Consider the following 19,963-nt stretch of genomic DNA (forward strand, 5'->3'; position numbering starts at 1 on the left):
AAAGTTTGAGCAATAGTCAAATACTAATGTCATGAAGAAAAAGAATTTGATCTATGTATCAAAGGGTTTCTTTGAACATGAGAATTCTAAGATTCTCTAGCTATCCTCATTCATTTCTTATCTCAGTGGTTAGAACCAAGTCAATATAAGTAATAAATCATGTGGAGGCAGAGAGAATTCAGGTGAAGAGAAAGGGCCCTGAGTCTGGACTGCCTAATTAAAAGTGCTTCTATACAACGAATGTAGAATAGGGTATTTCTGCTATATAGGAAAGCTATCTTTTTGTGTGCACATGTATGTGTTTTGCTTGTAGATGATACTCTAATATGTTGGTTAAGGTAACTTTGCAGTTGATATGCTTGTATTTTTCTAGAGGGATAAAAATATCACCTTTAAGTATCAATACTTTTGGTTCCTTTTGAATAATAATACACATTTTAATTTCTTACACATTATACTGGGTAGAATATGTCATAATTATAGCACAAAGACTACTGAAGTTGGCGCTATGAGTTCTCAATTATAAGTCATCTAGCTAGAATCATCGCATAGCAATAATAAAGAAGTTATACGTTTTTGGTTGTTGTAACCTTAAAAGACAAAGCTACGTTCAAAAACAAGATGCCTATCTCAGTGCAGAAGAAGCTGACAAAACCCAATCAGTAAGAAACAGCTGGCCAGGCATGGTGGCGCATGCTTGTAATCCCAGCATTTGGGAGGCTGAGTCAGGAGGATCGCAGTTCACGGACAACCTCAGCTACTTAGTGAGGCCCTTCACAACTCAGTGAGACCCTGTTTCAAAACAAAGCATAAAAAATAGGGCTGGAGGTGTAACTTGAGGTAGAAAGCCCCTGAGTTCCATCCCCAGTACTGAAAAAAAAAAAAAAAAGAAAGAAAGAAAGAAAAAGAAAAAGAAAAAAAAAAAGAAACAGCTGAGTCCTACTCTCTAGACAGAGAAAGGGGGCTGACGTTTGATTGCTTGAAACTCATTGTCCCAAAGCAAAGGGCAGGAATGAAGCGGCCGTATTTGCACAAGGGTGAAGGGGCAATCCTGATGCTGAGGCCAGTACGCCTGTCGTGCCTCCGGAGGCCTAAGTGACTGGATCTGGGTTGACTTCCAGAATGTGACAGATCTGGGGCCCAAACTTCCACTCACAGCACCTCATTAGAATGAAGGAACTGGAAGTCTTCCTAGAAGCAACCTCCAAGATTACTGGAAACGAGGGAAATTATTTCAGGGAAAGATCAATTTTCAAGGGCAGACAGATCATAATTTCAGAGCACATTGGGAAAACAACTGCTAAGAAGTTGAATGAATTCAGTATTCAGAAGATTAATTTACTCAGGACGAAAAATAAAGTGGTGCAAAAAGAAAGTGTAAGAGCCTCAATAGAGGGGAAAAAAAAAAGCATCTGCTTAGAAAACAAACAAGAGATTATGAAACAAACAGGAAAAATTGATATTCAGACAAGCAATCCTAAAAAAGTACCAGTAGAAATGCCAGAAATTAAAGATATAATAGCCAAAACTTAAACAGACACATATAAAATAGATATGATAAAGTCAAGCTTGGAGAAGGTCAACAGAAGAGTAAGTGAATAAGAAGAAGGTGTTTATGAAATCGTACAGCCTTGGTAAAAAGAAAATGGAGAAAAAGTGAAACATTGAGTGAATGGTGGGGAGAACAGGTTTTGAAGCTTCTCTCATATCCTGACATGAGCCTGAGAAGTGGAGGAGATGGGGAAAGACAGGGAAGCAATGTTTAAAGAGGTAACGGGTTACCCAGAAGTGGTGATACATGCCTGTAATCCCAGTACTTGGGAGGCTGAGACAGGAGGATCACAGGTTTGAGGCCAGCCTCAGCAACTTAGACCCTCAGCAATTTAGTGAGGGCCTGTTTCAAAATAAAAAAGTAAAATAGGGCCGGGGGTGTCACGTAGAGGTAGAACATCCCTGGTTTAATCCCTAGTGCCAAAAAACAAAAAGAAACAACAACAACAACAACAACAACAACAAAAAACCCCAATGATGTAATAGTTGAGATTGTTCATTCCTGAATAGTTGAAAACCCAGATGCATTAGGACAGTGACCTTAAAATTTTGAAATTGATTAAAATCACCTGTGAGGATAAAAAAGAAGAAAAAAAATGAATGCAAGCCATACAGCTCAGCTGGCTGAATAAGGTTATTTGTTTGTTTATTTAGTTATTTATTACCTGGGTTCTGAGGACATGTGTTTTTTTGTAGAATTAGAGGACAGCCCAGTGAAGGATTCCAAGGACAGTGGAATTCTAAACTACCCTTCACCAAAATGAGTGCATAGGAGGATAAATAAAAATAATTTGACACTGTTGTGGTTTTAAAGTGTGTTCACTAATCCTCCCTTGGAAAAGTGGGAGCCTAATTTTTCTCCTTAAAGGCGGATTGGACCTGGTGACTCATTTCTAGCAAACAGAATGTGGCAGAAATGACTTGTGTAGCGAGGCTGCAAAACATTAGATTCCTCTTGTTCTCTCAGACAAGATCTCAGGCAATCCCTGGGACAAGGAAGACTCCATGTGGGGAGGACACGCAAGCAGCCATGAAGGGACCACATGGGAAAGGACAGAGCTTTTTACCAGCCAGAGAGAAGCTCGAGATTACAACCAGGAATTATAGTTAGAATGGCAGTGAAGGTGTCATCGAGAAGCCACAGTGTGATGCTGAGGAAACTCTCTGCAGACTTAGCTTTCAATGATCCGCGTAAAACAATGATGTTTTCAAACATATGAAGATAAAGAGTGTACTACCCACAGATTGTCAATGAAAAGCTGACAAAAAATTATCTAAGAAATAAGAATTTGAAAACAGGAAAGGAATTAAAAAGGAGAGAGAAAAAACAGCATTGTAAATAGAACGCATGATAAAAATACATAGAATGTTTTATTCGAATTAATGATAAAAATAAATTTTTAGAATAAATATAAAGATCTAAACAATGCCTTTTGTATTGGATTACTTAAAAAATCAAGCTCTATTCTGCTCATAGAGGAGCTGGAAGGCTACAAAGAAAGGGATCAAAGAATTCTGAACAGCAAGACAATGCCAAACAAAAGTGTGGTAATAATATTAATATCAGACCAAATAGAATTTATGATATAAAGCATTAATAGGGATGGAAAAAACATTGCCTAAGGGTTAAAAACATAATCCATAAAGAGAAAGCTATAGTAATAATGTGTATGCACTTAATAATATAATTTAAAACATGAAGCCCTGAGAGAATTAAGAAGAGACAATATAAAACAAAGTTACTCCCACAATGCTAAATTTTTTGCCAATTAGAAGCCTTATTGAAAGTTTATTGTGATTGACCAACGTGAAGGACAAATGACCTAGTAGAGATGACGAGGCTCAGTATTCAAAAGGGCCAGTCACATTAAACACACACACAAATGAAAGAGAAAAATAACTTTCTTCTATTCTCATCTATAATTCCAATCGCAATTTAGTTTTTTTTTGGAACAATGGAAGTTTATTTAAAACAGAAAACTAAACATATAGAAGATTTATAAATGCTACTAGGTAACTTCATTAAATAAAAAGATTATAAATGAGTCTTAGTTTAAGTTGCCCTTTTCCTTAACCGTATTTTCCAAATATAAATTTTCTGAGCTTTTCATTTGTTTGTGGGAATCCTTTTGGTGACAGAATTCTAGTTTAAGATGACTTGTGAAAATTCCTAAGGAGTATAAAATGTGTACCAAAAATTAGCAAAGTATTTGTGAAGCAAGATAAAATAGAGAATCAAAAAATCAATCTACCAAAGCAGAAAAAATTGACAAAAAAAGAACAGAGAAAGAAACAGCATAATAAACAAAACTTATGATAAAAATAAGTTGAATGTTCTCTTCTAAATATACTAAACAGAATGTCCTAACAAACAATAGATAACATTTTCAGAATAAAGACCTAAATTTAATTTACCTCTAAGAAACAGAAATTATTTCATTTATATAAAGCATTCTGGGTTTTTGCCCTTTAATAAAGAGTCTCTCTTTCCTGAAGATTGTTTTATTTTCATAGTATAATTTTTTAGGATTTTCTAATTTTTCTTAAAATTAATATCTTTTAAAAATTCTGATCATTTGGTACTATAAAAATACCATCCCAGGGCTTTTTCTATGGACAAACTTGGAAATTAGTAAACTGAAATTTTATGAATAGGATGATTTTCTTTCACTTATATTCAATACCCTTGTAATTTTTAATCCTAACTTCATTGCTTATTAGTTGTTTGATCTGGGTTATTGTTCAGCTTCTCTGAACTTAAGCCTCTTCATCTAGAAAATTTAATTAAGTCTCAACACATAGAACTGTGAAGAAGATTAAATAATATGATTTGTGTAAAGCGATTAATATAGCACCTCATACAGCTACAGAGTACTGGAGATAAGTTTGAAGCCAGGTTTTTTTTTTCTTTTTCTTTTCTTTCCCTCTTTTTCTCTCTCAGCTATTTTGATCTCTTTCAAACGCATGAAGGCTGTTCCTTCAACTAACTTCAAAGGGAGAGGCTTTACTTTAATTTTATTTTTAAAATGTCAACCTGCCTTTGCTGACTGCATTCCAGATGTTGATCATGTTGAGTACCTTTTTTATTTTTCCAAGTGTTAAAAGCCTATGGTTAACTCCATGCTTAAACAGAATTATCTAAGAGTAAGACTCACTCTGTAAGAAAAGAAGTTGATTCTTTAGACCGTATTACTGAAACACAAATGCTAATCTATACAGACTATTTGACTCTGTTCTTAAATAGGCTCTCTCTCATCAAGCACTGTATTTTTTAAAAGTATTGGGTTGGAGATGCCTGTTAGTCAACAAGAACTATAAAGAATAAAGTGGATCACACATGGTGGCAAATGCCCGTAATCCCAGAATTTGGGAAACTGAGATAGGATCCCAGGTTCCAGGACAGTCTTAGCAGTGTAGCAAGACTCTCAGTAACCTAGCAAGTCCCTGTTTGAAAACAAAAAAATTAAAAGGGCTGGAGGTGTAGCTTAGTGGTAAAATACCCCTGGGTTCAATCCCTAGTACCATTAAATAAATAAGCAAATAATAGAAGGGCCATTGAAATCATATTTTTTTTTAACTTGGCCCCAGATGATTGAAAGATCATGCATCGATGCTCTTTGGTCTTTTGTTTTTGAACAGATCTTCCTTTTGTTTTCTGGTCATTGACAGAAAATCTGGCAATAATAGTGAAGGACCTAAATAAACACCAGGCTCCTCTCTCCTGACTCTTGGTAGCTAAAGCAAAGAAACTCGATCCCGGGGCGCTGCCACTGTTTACATTTTTGTCCTTTTTGAAGCAGAGCAACACAGGAGGCGGCGTCCCCACTGTGGCTCCATCTCGGATGCCAGCTCCTTTAGAAAATATGCACGTCATCCTCAGAAGCAGGGCCTCTTCTGGAGTCCTCAATGGAAGGGCCGCCTGCCTCCATGATATCATGCTTCTGTAAAGTGGCTTGGGCTGAAATATTTCTGTGGCCTTTGAGATAATAACCTTTTTTTTTCTATCTTGTAAATATGGAGAGTGACTAATGGGTATGAGCCAGAAGTGTTTACTGAGTAAATCAGACAAGAACCTCATGATGTTCACTTGTCTTTAGTTCAGACTTAGATATACAAGGAAAGCCTATTGAAAGTAGTTTTGTTCAACCGGTTCTGGAAATATATTAGGAGTTTAGCCATCAGTTAATAAAAGTTGGACTTTTTATTCCCTTTTTTCATTCTTAAAAAAAATAATTTTCTGGTGTTTTTTGTTTCTGTTTATTTGGTACTGGGGACTGAACCCATGGGAATTTTACCTCTGAGCTACACTCCCAGCCCTGTTTTATTCTTGACACAGGGTCTCGCTAGGTTGGTGAGAGTCTCTCTAAATTGCTAAGGCTGGTCTCAAATCTGTGATCCTCCTGTCTCTGTGTGCCACTGCTCCTGGTTCATCTTCTGGTTTTGATGAGAGAAGAGGCTAAACTGCTTCATTACTAGTACAGAAGCTTTTCTTCTTAAAGAATTTTTATTCTGAAATAATTTTAGATTTTAAAAAAAAGAGTCATAAAAGAGATAGTATAAGAGGGTCCATGTAAGCTGGGCGTGGTGGAACACACTTGTAATCCCCGTGCTTGGGAGGCTGAGACAGGAGGATGGCACAGGTTCGAAGCCAGCCTCAGCTACTTAGTGAGGCTCTCAGCAACTTAGTGAGACCCTGTTTCCAAATAAAATATAAAATAAGTCTGGGAGTATAGCCTGGAGGTAGGAAGCTCCTGGGTTTTACGCCCAGTACCACCAAAACAAAACAAAACAAAAAACGAGGGCCCATGTACTGTTCACCCATCTTCTAACCTTACACAGCAATGATACATTTATTAAAATCTTAGTTTAGTTTTAAATGACACTTTTAACCTATGCTCAAGAAGATACCTGCATTCTGACAGCAGTCAAATAATCAGAGTTCTATTAAATAAGATATTTTTTTCTTTTTAATCCAACTAGAAATTTTAGTTGGGGGCAGGGAGGAGCCATGAAAACCTATTCTGAAATGCCACCACGGTGTCCTAGTTTCCTAAAGTGGTTTTAGTTGTGGCCATTTCTGTGGCTTTCAGATGGGACCTTGGATGCCAAATACAGCCACATGGCTCCAAACTGGAGGTCCGCACGCTGACATGATGGTAGGAATCTACTCATTTAAAAACGATGTCCAAGTCGGGCATGATAGTGCACACTTGTAATCCCAGCATTTGGGAGGCTGAGACAGGAGGATAGTAATTTGTGGACAGCCTCAGCTACTTAGTGAGGCCCTTTGCAACTCAGTGAGATCCTGTTTCAAAATAAAGAATAAAAAATAGGACTGGGGATGTAGTTCAGAGGTAGAATGCCCCTGGATTCTATCTCCAGTACTGGAAAAAAAAAAAAAAAGTCCAAGGGGGGATAAATGGAATAAAGATATCCTAAATAGAAATCCTCAAACCAATGTTTCTCAAAGTGTGGTTCATGGGTCACCTACCTGAAGGATCACTGGGCGTTGTTAAAAAGCATAAATACAAACCTGTCAAATTTGAATCTTTGGGGGATGCATCCTAAAGCTGTGCTTTTTAAGAATATTTTAAGATTCTTCTGATATTCATTGATGTTTGAAAACCACTTGGAGGAAGAATCCCATTAATCCATCAGCTTTGTCATTACTGTCTCTTAACATAAAGATTTCAAGATGAGTGTAATCAATTATATGACCATGAAATAGTAGCATATGAGTGAGAAGGTAATTTGGGCAAATGTCTATTTTATAGATATCAAGTTATATAAGTTCAAGATATACACCAAAGTCGCTTACATTTCCATGTAGTTTTTTTTAACAAATGGATCCCCAAATAGTCTCTTTCTAATTTGCCACTAAAACATATCTTCCTACAGCTCCTTAGAGGAGTTTTCCTATATCTTTTGCCACAGCGGGGCCAAAACAAAGTTATAATCTCTAACAAGTACCACGAATGCAAGTACAAAGCATTGCTGATTGAGGGCAGGTTTATGTTCTTTGGAAACTAGACGAGCAGTTGGTAATGCTAACATTCTGTTTATGTAATTTGAGAAGCTGGCCACTAGGATTCTCAGGAGAGAAGTCATTCAGCTTTAGAACAATGTAAACAACCGACACTAATACAGACAACAGCCAGTATTCATCAAAGGGCTGCCACTAGACCCTTTGTGAGTTATCAAAGGCCATTTTAAGAACTGTGTTCTAAGTAATATTGCCTCTGTTTTACATATGTGGAAACAGTCACACAGAGGTCGAGAATACTATTTGTCCTCATGCAACTGGTAAGTGGCACAGTCAGGATTAATGCCCGAGTCTAGCAATGCTAAACTTGTGATCTCTTCAGAAAGCCGATCTCAACAACAGAAATATTTTTAAAAGAAAAAGATCAAGAATGGGTACTGTAAGGTATTCTGCCTAGGGCATCCAAGACATCCAGACTCCTTATCTAACTTGAGCAAAGTAATACTTTGTTCTGGTCTCAAGTTTTCTTATCTGCAAAACAAGAAATCGAAATATGTGATTTTGACTTCCCTAGACATAAAATCGATGATTACTCCTTTGATAAAATCAAAGTTAACAAAAGGACTTCTAGCTTAGAAAAAATTTAGTTTTTTTTCCATTGAACATGATTACTTTTACCTCAATGATAAAATGAATTATAATTGTCTTTACAAGTTTTTACATCATTGTTTCTGTTGCAGAGAGAAATTAGATTAGCCCTAGAAATAACATTGATAGGTATTTTATTTTATTTGGAGGGGAACTGAAAGTTGAAGCCAGAGATATTCTACATCCAAGCTATATCCCCAGCCCTATTTTATTTTATTTTTAATTTTAAAACAGGGTCTCATTAAGTTTCTGAGGAACCTTGCTAAGTTACTGAGGCTGGTCTTGAACCTGTGATTCTCTGTTACAGCCTCCCAAGTACTGGGATTACAGGCATGTGCCACCATCCCTGGCCATTGATAATTGTCATTTAAGTAAATTCTTTGTGACAATTATTTTTGTGAGAGCTGTAAAACTATTGTCTAATTTTATCCTTCTAGATCTCATGAGGCAGAGAGCATTATTAACCTCTTTTTACAGGAGGGGAAACTGAGGAACAGAGATGAAGCACCCTACTGCGAGCTGCATAGGCGGCAAGTTGTGAGGCAGGATTTGAACTCAAGGAGCCGATTCTAGACTCTAGAGCCCAAGTAGTTTTCTCAAGACGAGAGCCTGATTATTAAACAGCATGTAAGTTTCCCACAAAAATCATTCCTGCATACATTATCACTCATGGAAATCAATATGCTAATCAAAAACCTCATAGTTCTATATTTTATATCTAAAAGAGATAACTGAATGCAAAATTATTTGAATTCTATATGTCCACAGAAATTTAACAACTCTCCATGACACTCTGCATGGACCCAAATACATACATTTTAAATTTACATTTTGAAATTAAGCCCAGTGGGGAATGTCTGGTCTTTTGTACCTCCTATTGTATCTGAATTATTCCTCAATGCATCCACTCTAGATGAATCAATTCATTACAGAGAAACAAATTTTTCTTTTCTGTGCATATGTATCTCTCTCTCTTTTTTGTTTTTTTTTTTTTTTTTTTGTTTTGGTGGTACTGGGGTTCCTGGAAGCCCTTCTACCTCCGGGCTACACTCCCAGACCTATTTTTACATTTTTATTTGGAAACAGGGTCTCCTAAGCCGGCGCGCGCGGCTGGCTTCAGACCTGCGCGATCCTCCTGTCTCCGCCTCCCAAGCGCGGGGATTACAAGCTGCACCACTGCACCTGGCAAATTTAATTATTTTTAAGCACATTTTCTTCTACTCTGCAATTTAAGAGGGCCCAATTCTTCTTTGACTTCAAGCCTTATCTATTCAGTGCTATAGTTATTGTATACTGTTGTTTCCTTGGAGAACTTCTGAGAGAAGTCTTCAACTTAAAGGACCACTTGAGCATTCTCCCTGGAATGTCCTATAGAATGCTTTAGTTAGAACCCATAATTTCCTCTAAAGTCACAATCAAAAGGTCAGACTTTTGTTTAGAGCATGCACCCTATTGAATCATGCAGACTTAATCTTCCCTGTGATAGCAACCAGAGATATCACAAGCTTATGACTTTCAGATTGCTGTAGTTTTAAAATACACAATGTATTCATGACAACAATCAAACCCGTTAATGGCATCAAACAAGTAGAGATGATGCCAGGATCAGGACCACTGCAAATCTATTAAAACTGCAATCACCAGGAGCACAGCACACCACGGGGTTGGAAGTACCTTGCTCTGTGGCATTGGTCATGTTAAGAGCTGCAGCATAAAAAAGGAAAAGGAAAATCAAATGGGGCGTAAACATGACATGATCATTTCCACTTCTGTAGGTGCAACAAGAAAGGTTGGTCCCTAGGAGAGAAGGCAGCCAGAAGTCTGACATTTTGGAAATAGTGCTGTTCTCTTTATCTATTGACATCTGCTTCTAGGGCATGGATGGATGGATGGATTGATGGATGGATGGATGGATGGATGGATGGATGGATGGATGATAGAGATATTATGATTCATTTTGATCTTTTAGAATTCTATTTGTCTTACATAATGCATATGTGTACACACACACACACACATACACACACACACACACACACACACACACACACACACACATATTAGAAAACAAGCTTCTGACTAGATTTGGTCAACCCTCAGGGTCCATGGTCAGGCCTTTTATAATTACTGACAGCACTCAGGTACCCTGGCAAGTGAAGAAGACCCATGTACTGAAGCCACCTAAATCTCCCCTATGGCTCACCCATTTGTTGAGATGGGATGCTGCTTCTTGAAGCTCTATGGAAATCGGGAGTTATATAAACATTAGAGAAGACTATAGCAACCCTCTACCTAGCAGGACTTCCAAATCTATCCATCTCATTCTGTGTCTCAAGGACTCTAAACTCAACCAGTTTCTATACACAAACCAGGATTTGTCTTAAGTGACATATTCATAGGATGTAGTAAGACCCACATTTAGATTCTGTGATCACAGTTAAGTCAAAGAACAAAAGGAGAAAAATTAGATATTTATACATTGTAAATGAGCCTTTCTCAGTGATTAAAAAGTATAACAAAGACCCAACTGTATACAAAATCAAGCATTACATAGTAATACTAAAAAGATTTAACATGTGTTATTAGTATTATTAAACATGTTTTTATTTATTTGCTTTTTGTGGCACTGGGGATTAAACCTAGGGGCAATCTACCTCTGATCTACACCCTTAGCCCTATTTTATTTTTTATTTTAGAAAGGGTCTCATTAAGTTGCCTCAGTAAGCTGTTAAGGCTGGCCTTGAACCTGTGAACCTCTTGTCTCAGCCTCCCAAGTACTGGATTGTGCACCAAAATGCCAACCTTAAATTGATGTTTTAAAGGGACCATATACCACTGATCAAGCAGAAGAACATAACATCAATCTGTACTGTCTCTTGAAAAATATTGCTTCTAGAAGGCCCTGAAGGGCCTCTCAGTCTCTGTTTTTAACACCCCCCAAAACTAGTATATAGTTAGTATAATTTTTTGAGCAAAAAAGGCTACATGGAATCTTCCTCCTGAAAATGGTGCTTTCATTCCTGTGAACTAATTAAATGTTCACAAGCAAAATAAATATCTCCAGCTAAAAATAAAAAGTCCTCATGGGCCAATATACCTGGTTTATTTTTGGTTTATCGTTGCATATTTACTTCTGCATTTGGAGCCAGCTAAGAAGTGATCTTAGCTAGAAGGCAAGTGCCACAAACCAGGTATGATGGCCTTAGAATTTGCCAGACAAATCTCAATTTTTGAGATACTACAATATATAACAAAGAAACAGAAATTTAGCCAATGGTGATTATAAGAAACTAAGGATCCTATGATACAACCAGATATGGTCAAATAGGAATAAATGAGCATCTTAGAATCCATGAAATATGTTATATAGATTTCTATGGCGACATTAGACAAAAATATGTCCCCTGGTCACATCTTGCCATGAAACCTGTTCTAATTTCTGTTGTCCCATAGGTTCCTAAGATAGGGGCTAACATTTTTGTAGGAAGACCCTCCACACTAATGGGACTGAGAACCTTTTCTACATTCCAGGGACTATGGGATAGAGATATGACAGAGTCTTTGTCTACTTCAAATCAGTGTACCTATATAGCTCTCACCTGGCACGCTTCCCTTTCCTATGAAAAATTAGATTTGTCCTATCTTTCCTTTAATATCATAAGTCAGTAACATCACAAAGTGTGAAAAAAATGTTCATAGAGAAATCAGAACCCTAACCAAATTTTCATACTGAATTTTCCAAGCTATTAGAAAGTCTAGATTCTAGGCGTCTGCCCACAAGTAAGAAAGAAGAGTCCAATGGGTAGAGTCCATGCATTCATTCATCCATTCATCCATCCACCCATCCATTGATCTATCCATCCACCCATTCATCCATCCATCCATTCATCCATCCATCTGTCCTCAGACGCTCTTCTCTTCTTCCATCTCTAGACAGTTCCATTAATGTCCTCTGTGGGCCTCACACTGACCATCTTTAGGGATCGATTACTTTCTTGTGGAAATGGTATGTTTCATATTCTGTGAATTAGAATATTCAGCCAAGTGCGGTGAATACCTAATCAACACAGGGATAGACTGCCTTTGACAAAACTTTTTTCATCCCCAAATTTGTCTTAGAAAAGAATGGAGAAGCTGGATGGCAAAAACAATACATCACAGCAGAGAACACAAGACTCATGGGACTTCATCCAAATATTTGAAAGACAAAGCATATGCACATGTATCATTGCTTCTAATGATTAGCGTCTCTTTATAAAGGTTCAAAAAGTATAGAGTTATATAAAATATAAGCTAGAAGTCAACTCTTGGTGTTTTATGTGTGGATATGATGGCTATTTAGTTGGTACACATGTACTATAATAATACACATATTATATATACATATATATATATACATATATATATATTGCCCTTTAACTTACATTTATGCTTGTGAGCATATTATATTGCTAATAGATTAGTATTTCTAAAGTACTTAGACCAGTACCTTGTATATGGTAAACACTACACAAGTACGTACTGAATTTAGTAAATAATAAAGACACCAAACAATTATATAGTGTTTACTGTGTGTCTATATTGACTAATAATCATAGCAACATAAGATATAGGCTCTGCTTTTATATTTTAGAGATGAGAAAAAAGAGGTTTAAAGATAGGAAATAGACCCACCTAACATACATGGTAAATATTTTTAGAAGTTAACAGAAATAGACCTATTTCATCTTTTCAGTGGCTGAATTTCATCGCACATTTAATCAGTCTTCTACTGATGCAAATTTAAGTTTTTTAAAATTTATTACAGCTATAAATAACTTTGTAATAAATAATCTTGAACATATAATTGTGTAAATTTTCTTTTAGATAAATAAGTAGAAATTAAGTTATTCACACACACACACACAAACACACACACACATTTTTAAAGTCTGAATTTTTTTTCAAAAAGACCACTAGGCTATACCAAATTACAAGCATCAATGAAAGTGATGGTTTCCCTATACCTTCTTTATAGCTGTGATTCAAATCATTGTATCATGTAAGCAATCTGTCCTTTCTTCGATATTTTAAGAACATGTCTTTGATGATCACTCTGATGTAACTGGGTAAAATTGTTTATCTGCTCTTCATTTTTACCAAGCTGGACTCGACACGTTTCTGAGACTTAAGGATTTAAGTCTCTCATCAATGTTGGTAAGATCTCAGTTTTGTTTTTGAATGTCGCCTCTCACATTTTCTCTATTTGTAAAAAATACTTTATTTCTTAAACTCAACTTCATCTTTCCTATCTTTAAACTTTTATTGGTACAATGTATTTATACATCATACATCATAGTGATATTTATGTGATACATAAACACATGCACACATCACTTGGTGTATTTTCCTCCACAGCTCTTCCCATTCTCCTTCCTCCCTTTTCCATCTTTTTTTCTCTCTGTATATTGAATTTTATTAAGAGATAATTTTCTCTTTATCTCTAGTAGACCATTGTTCATCCATTACATTTTATTTCAATCATTATCAATTTCTCACTTAATAAAATTGTATTTATTATTTTTCAAAATTATCTTCTTCCTAATATATTTGTTTTTATTTAATTAATTAATTAATTAATTAATTGTGGTACTGGGGATGGAACCCAGGATTACTCTACCTCTGAGCTACACCCCAGCCCTATTTTTTATTCTTTATTTGGAACAGGGTCTCACTGAGTTGCAAAGGGCCTTGCTAAGTAGGTGAGGCTGTCTGTGAATGATCCTCTGGTCTCAGCCTCCAAAATGCTGGAATTATAAGCATACGCCACCACACCCGGCTATATTTGTTGTTTTCATTCTTCCTTTTGTCATTTTTATCACTTTAAATGTATTTATTTTCTAGTTCCTATTATGTTGTATTATGTTCCTATTTCATTATCTGAATCCTTTTATATATAATGTAAACTGACAATCAATGTAGATTGCTCCTTGTAGATGCTAAAATTTTGCAATTTGAACTCTCTTCATTGTGGCTTTATCTATAAAAATCCTATGTCACCCGAGCAAGCAGCTTCTTCTTATCCTTCTCTTCACCTTCGTCTCCTCCCTCTTCTTCTTTTAGCTTTTTTTAATGTTAATTTTTTGCCCAGAACCAATTTTTATGTTAGCTTCTAAAGCCGAGAATTCTCAGACTGTGCTAATTTGACATCTAAGTGTCTTAAGTATTTAATATTCATTCTTTAGTAGAACTATTTTCTCCTCCCTCACAGCTAGAACTCAGGAGAAGATAGACAAGCCTTTATGTTGTCTTTTTGTGCCCATGGGTGAATTTTTTTCTCATGTGTGTTTCAGTTTTTGTGGTTCTCAGCTTTGAAATGGTCTCAGCTCTTCACTTTGGTCCAAGATCTTGCTTGTCCCCTGCTTCTTTATGGGTCTTAAAAGAATCACCTAGGTGACAGAGTTGAGTGTCTCTCCCACTGTCTCCAGGACGATGGGAACCTGTGCATGGGCTTACTGTACCATTTGCTCAGTTCTTATTCTTTTCTAGCTTCTGGAGTTCTATGTTTTGTCCCTGTGATGTATACAGCCACAGAATTTCTACGTGCTCGTGGGTAGGAACACCTTCCTATTATCGTGTGCGCTCTATTGCTGGAGCTATCTAATCTTAAATTTAAACTCCACTATATATTAGTATTTGGATATTAAATCCCAGGTGTATTCAATACACAAAGAGTTCATGAGTTATCACTTAAATTTCTGTTGCATTATCTTCCTTTGCCCTATTTTCCTTCCTGGCAAAACCCTAACACTTAGGTCTTATACTCAAATTTAACCTTCTCCCGATTTTGAACTTACAGCTTCAGAGCAGAGCACCACTGGGGTGGAGGGGACCCTACAACAGTTCAGACTGATGTCACTTGATATTCATGGCCCTATTCCTTCATTTTCCTCCGCAGTCCTTGTTTCCCTTGTGAGTCATCTCTCCCATCCCACAGCTATTTAAAAACCTTTCCATGTTCCCTATCCTTTCCCCTTCCCTGGCTCCCTTACATAGGTATTTTCAGAAAATAACCTTACTTTCTACCTCCTGAAGGAAAGAGATACCATGAAAACAGGGTTTTCTCAAATTCCATTCACCCAACTTATGAACCGATTTATTTTATTTTTGAAAATATTTTATTGGTGCATTATATTCGTACATCTTCTTGGGATGCGAGATGATGGAGACAGACATGCACACTTCACCCAATTAGCCCTTACTCAGTTTAAACTGAAAAAAAAAATGCCTCTTTTCTCCTTTCTTCCTATTACAAGGAAGAAAATTATCTCTTCCTTTCTAAAGAGAGTAACTGTGGAATTTATCATGGAAGCCTGGATACTTTGGAAAGTCAAGAGGAACTCTATTAATAATTTCAGGACAACAGGTGTAAACCAAAACTGTCCTGGGAAAACCAGGACACATGGTTACCCAGTGCAGAAAGTTGATCGCTCCACCTGGCCACGGAACACAGCCCCGTGTACACTGGAGCACCACACACCCTCTGAGGTCCCCCGTCTCTCCTGCATGTTCCCATGTTCCTTCTCTTTAATGTCTGAACACTGTCAACATGTTCAAACAACTGGTCCCTTTTCTTACTTCTCCCCTTTCTGTGCAAAATTGATTGAAACTTGTTCTCTCTCTCTCTCTCTCTCTCTCTCTCTCTCTCTCTCTCTCCTCCCATTGTCTCACTCTTCACTTACAGAATTTTATTTTTTATTTCCTTTATTCACCTCCATCCCAATACCATTCTTGACAATGTCACAGGACTATGTTGTTCTTTAACACAACAGACAGCATTCTGTGTTGCTCAGTGTCGTAGACACCACTGTCTGCGGAGTCTTGTGTCAGTTTGCTAACCTTGCTGTTTCCTGTTTCCTAAAATGGCACAATATAAGACCTTCCTCAGAGACTTGACGATTAAATGTGATAATCCATGTCAAGCATTCAGCATCAATGACACATTTAAATCATGCTAGCTACCTCATTGCTCATCAGTTTATCTTTTACATTGATTGGTTGATTGTACCCAATAGAGATTGAACCCAGGGGTGTGCTACCTCTGAGCTACACCTCTAGCCCTATTTTATTTTATTTTGACTGGTTCTTACTAAGTTGCTGAGAGCCTTGCTAAGTTGCTAAAGCTGCCCTTGAACCTGCGAGCCTCCTGTCTCAGGCTCCCAAGTACTTGGATGACAGGCATGCACTACCAGGCCTGGCTCACTCATCATTTTAGAAAGACATTCATGGTGGACCATCTTGAGATGGATGATTCCATCAGGAATTCTGTAGGTCACTGATGGAAACTTTTTAGACAAGACAAAAGGGTAGAATATCTTTTCTTTGCCATCCCAGAGACCCAGAAGCCTGAAGATGGTAATTTAGAATGGGAGCTTTATTTCCCCTGTGGTTGGGAGTTTCTTTCATGTTCACTACAATTGCTAAAATCTAGTCAGCACATAGACTCAGTGGGTTCCCATGGTAGAAGCGCTCAGTGGCAAAGCTCTATCTTTGCCTGGCATGCCTAGGTGTCGCAGGGCATCACATACTATAGTGGAGTTCTGATTTAAAGCAGCCATTACATCACTACGTTCCAGAGCTACTTTACGATGCACACAGATAACCATCTACCCTGACTGTCGATGGCCCCCTCACCTTCAACTCTCCCCACTGACCAGTGTGCAGGCACTTGCAGGTACACTTGGGGTTCATCCAGTCATTTTTCCATTGCTTTTTCCACCTGTTCTGAGTTGTAGGCTGAATTGATTCTTAACTAGGTCATTGTCGGCATTGTATATTGGGGGAATGGCTCAACAATTTCTTCAGGAGGCAGTCAGCTTTTAAGAACTTCCAGAGCCCAAATTGGTTTGCTGCAATATATATGCCTTAATAGCAATAATATATCATATTTATTCCTTGATTATTATGTGCCAGCAACTGTGCTAAACATGTCATATATTTTGAAACAGGGTCTTTAAAAGTTATTGAAGGCCAAGTTGCTGAGGCTGGTCTTGAACCTGTCACCTTCCTGTTTCAGCCTCCTAAGCACTGGTTTTACAGGCATGTACCACTGTGCCTGGCTTAGAACAAATTTTTAAATACCTATAAAGATAGTGACCTAAGTGATCAGCATTATGTATTATAATATAGAGAACTTATATTTTGATATTTTGATAAGAAAACCTCTTTGCAGCACTTTATACAAATACACAGCATTAATTCTGCATCATACCACAAAAGGTCAAGATAACACGGTATCTAGGCAGATATTCAAAGGGTCTGAATGTATGTATATGTTTACCTAGTTTTCACTGAAAAAACATCAATTGTTAGTACTAATATTTTATTAATTAGAAGATACTGAATTATATCAACCATGCTGAATTTTTTTTTCTTTTGGTAGTGGGGATTTCTTTCTTTTTTTTTTTCAGCTACATACCCAGCCCCTTTTATTTTTCGTTTTGAAACAGAGTCTCACTAAGTTGCAGAGGGGCTAAGTTGCTGAGGTTGTCCTTGAACCTGCAGCCCTCCTGTCTCAGTTTTGCAAATATTGGGATTACAGGCATGTGCCATCATGTCTAGCTTAAAAATATCTTTTTAAAATTCATATAGCCACTACTCCCAACCACTTCATTCTTTCCTGTGAAGAGTTAATGAAAATTTTATGAGTAGTCAATGCAATGACATAATGCCGACTCCATTAGAGGCAAATGTAGGAAATAAGATCATCCAAGCTATTAAAGGAAGGGCACAGATCTACTCAGAAAATAAAAACACCCTTAAGAGAGCAAATACAATATGAGTAAGGACAAGATGCCGGAAAGAAGAGATTTGGATCAAAGGGGAGTTGAATGGAATCCAAAATAGGAGGACTTCTTGAAACTTTTCTTGATTAAACTATAATATAAGCCAAAATGTGATAAATCCAATATTTCTCAATTAGGTAAAAGCAGAAAAATAGGTGGCAATTTCTGTAGCCAACAGTTTTTAATTGTGCAAAAGGACCAGACACCCTGCTAAGCACTGGCAATACCTCACACCAATAAATACAGCAAAGCGTCTTTGCAGAGGAGAAAACTAAGATCCAGAGATGTGGAATCCGTGGCTTATAATGCGAAGAGTTAGGAAGTGTTTGGACTCAGCTTACCTGGTACAGGTGTGCTGGTAATTCCTCTTTTTTAAGCAAAATGTGATACAATTTTAAATCAGGAAGAATCTAATGAAAAGTAAACACTAAAGCCTGTTTGGATTCTGATTTTTCAGTGAAGATCTTTTGCATTAATCGACTGCAAAGATTTTGACAACAGATTAGAAGTTAAATGAACCATAAGAGTAGGATCATTTTTGGTTTTATGGTTTTGTCAGTATTTTTTTCTCATATGACAGAATACAATATAAAAAAATGACTACTTTCCTCTTTGTATCTTTTAAAATATCATTTTATATGTTGAAAAAAGAAATTCTTGTCTCTAAATTTGTGAGGGGAGAACTGTCCAAGCCAGGAAGAAGTTCTAAAAACACTATTTCATTTATTTTTTATGTGTGTGGTACTGAGGATTGAACCCAGAGGTGCCTCTGAGCTACATCCCCAACCATTTTTATTTTATTTTATTTTGTTTTGGTTTGGTTTGAAACAGGGGCTCAATAGGTTGCTGTGAGTCTCACTAAGATGCTGAGGCTGACCTTGAACCTGTTATCCTCCTGTCTCAGCCTCCCAAGTACTGAGATTACAGGCATAAGCCACCACACCTGATCTGTCCTATTACTTTAAAATCAGACTGAATTTAGTTTGTAGCAGTCAAAATTACCAGTGGGCAAGAGATGGAATATTATGTTTTATGATAGTGAACATCTTTTTCTTTAATTTTGGTTTTCTGTTCTCATGGTTTTAATTGTGGTCTAATGTCCAGAGGAGTTCAGGGAATCCAATTATCTACATCTCCTTTTTCTCAGGCTCAAGAACAGTGTTCCGGTAGAATTTGAGGACCCACTGCCCTTGCCACCACACCACAATGGGAAGGCATGCAGCCTCTTACCCTCGACTTCCAACTTCACCAATTTGGAATATGCTGTCCCCAGGCTGTTTTTGGCCACACATCGGTACTGCCCTGCATCTTCCTTTTGCACATTATGAATCCTTAAACTCCCAGATTCAAGAACAGCAACACGGGAATTTTCCTGACAGAGATAGAGACATGAGTTTGAGAATGACCATGAACAAGGACACACATACATCCATCATCACTATCCCATCAAAAGTTTTAAGTTTTGTTGGGGATTTATTATTTAGAGCACACAATATTAAGTGTCATAATGCAAGATTATCTAGATTAACCATCACTATGAACCCATAAGATACCATCTAATTTTATTTTCTTTCATCTCATGAAGACTTTTTTGACTTCCTAAAAGTCATAACTAGATCTGTTTTAGCAAAATCATTGCTTTTAGAGGCTGGAGGCATAGCTCAGTGGTAAAGCATGTGCTGAGCATGTACAAGGCCAGGTTCAATCCCCAGCACCAAGAAGATTAAACCACAGCATTGCTTCTCATTTCCATATTTACTCTACACCCTATATGATGTATGTACTTAGAAAAATTAGAAAACTCCACAAAAAATATAAAAATTACTCATTGGACTTAAAATATGGCATCTGTCTTTTTTGGAACTGTTTTTAATTGTAGGAAACACACCAAGATATATAACAAAGAAAAGTCACAGATTCTATATGTTATCATTCAAATTTGGCATTGCTTTATTTT

At 37.0% G+C, this 19,963-nt stretch overlaps 1 protein-coding gene across 6 annotated transcripts in view; it reads right to left on the reverse strand.

Annotated features, from left to right (window-relative positions):
* Positions 1-19,963, reverse strand: part of MUSK (muscle associated receptor tyrosine kinase) — a gene marked incomplete at both ends in the record, with an annotated part of 113,860 nt that overhangs the window by 69,114 nt on the left and 24,783 nt on the right. For all 6 annotated transcript variants that reach the window (XM_080708802.1, XM_080708800.1, XM_080708799.1 and 3 more), the window contains one exon: positions 19,237-19,378. In XM_080708802.1, the coding sequence (XP_080564928.1) occupies positions 19,237-19,378 (142 nt within the window). The remainder of the gene's footprint in view (positions 1-19,236; positions 19,379-19,963) is intronic.

Source organism: Muscardinus avellanarius, assembly GCF_963383645.1.
Source record: "Muscardinus avellanarius genome assembly, chromosome: 13".
In the NCBI taxonomy this organism is placed as follows: domain Eukaryota; kingdom Metazoa; phylum Chordata; class Mammalia; order Rodentia; family Gliridae; genus Muscardinus; species Muscardinus avellanarius.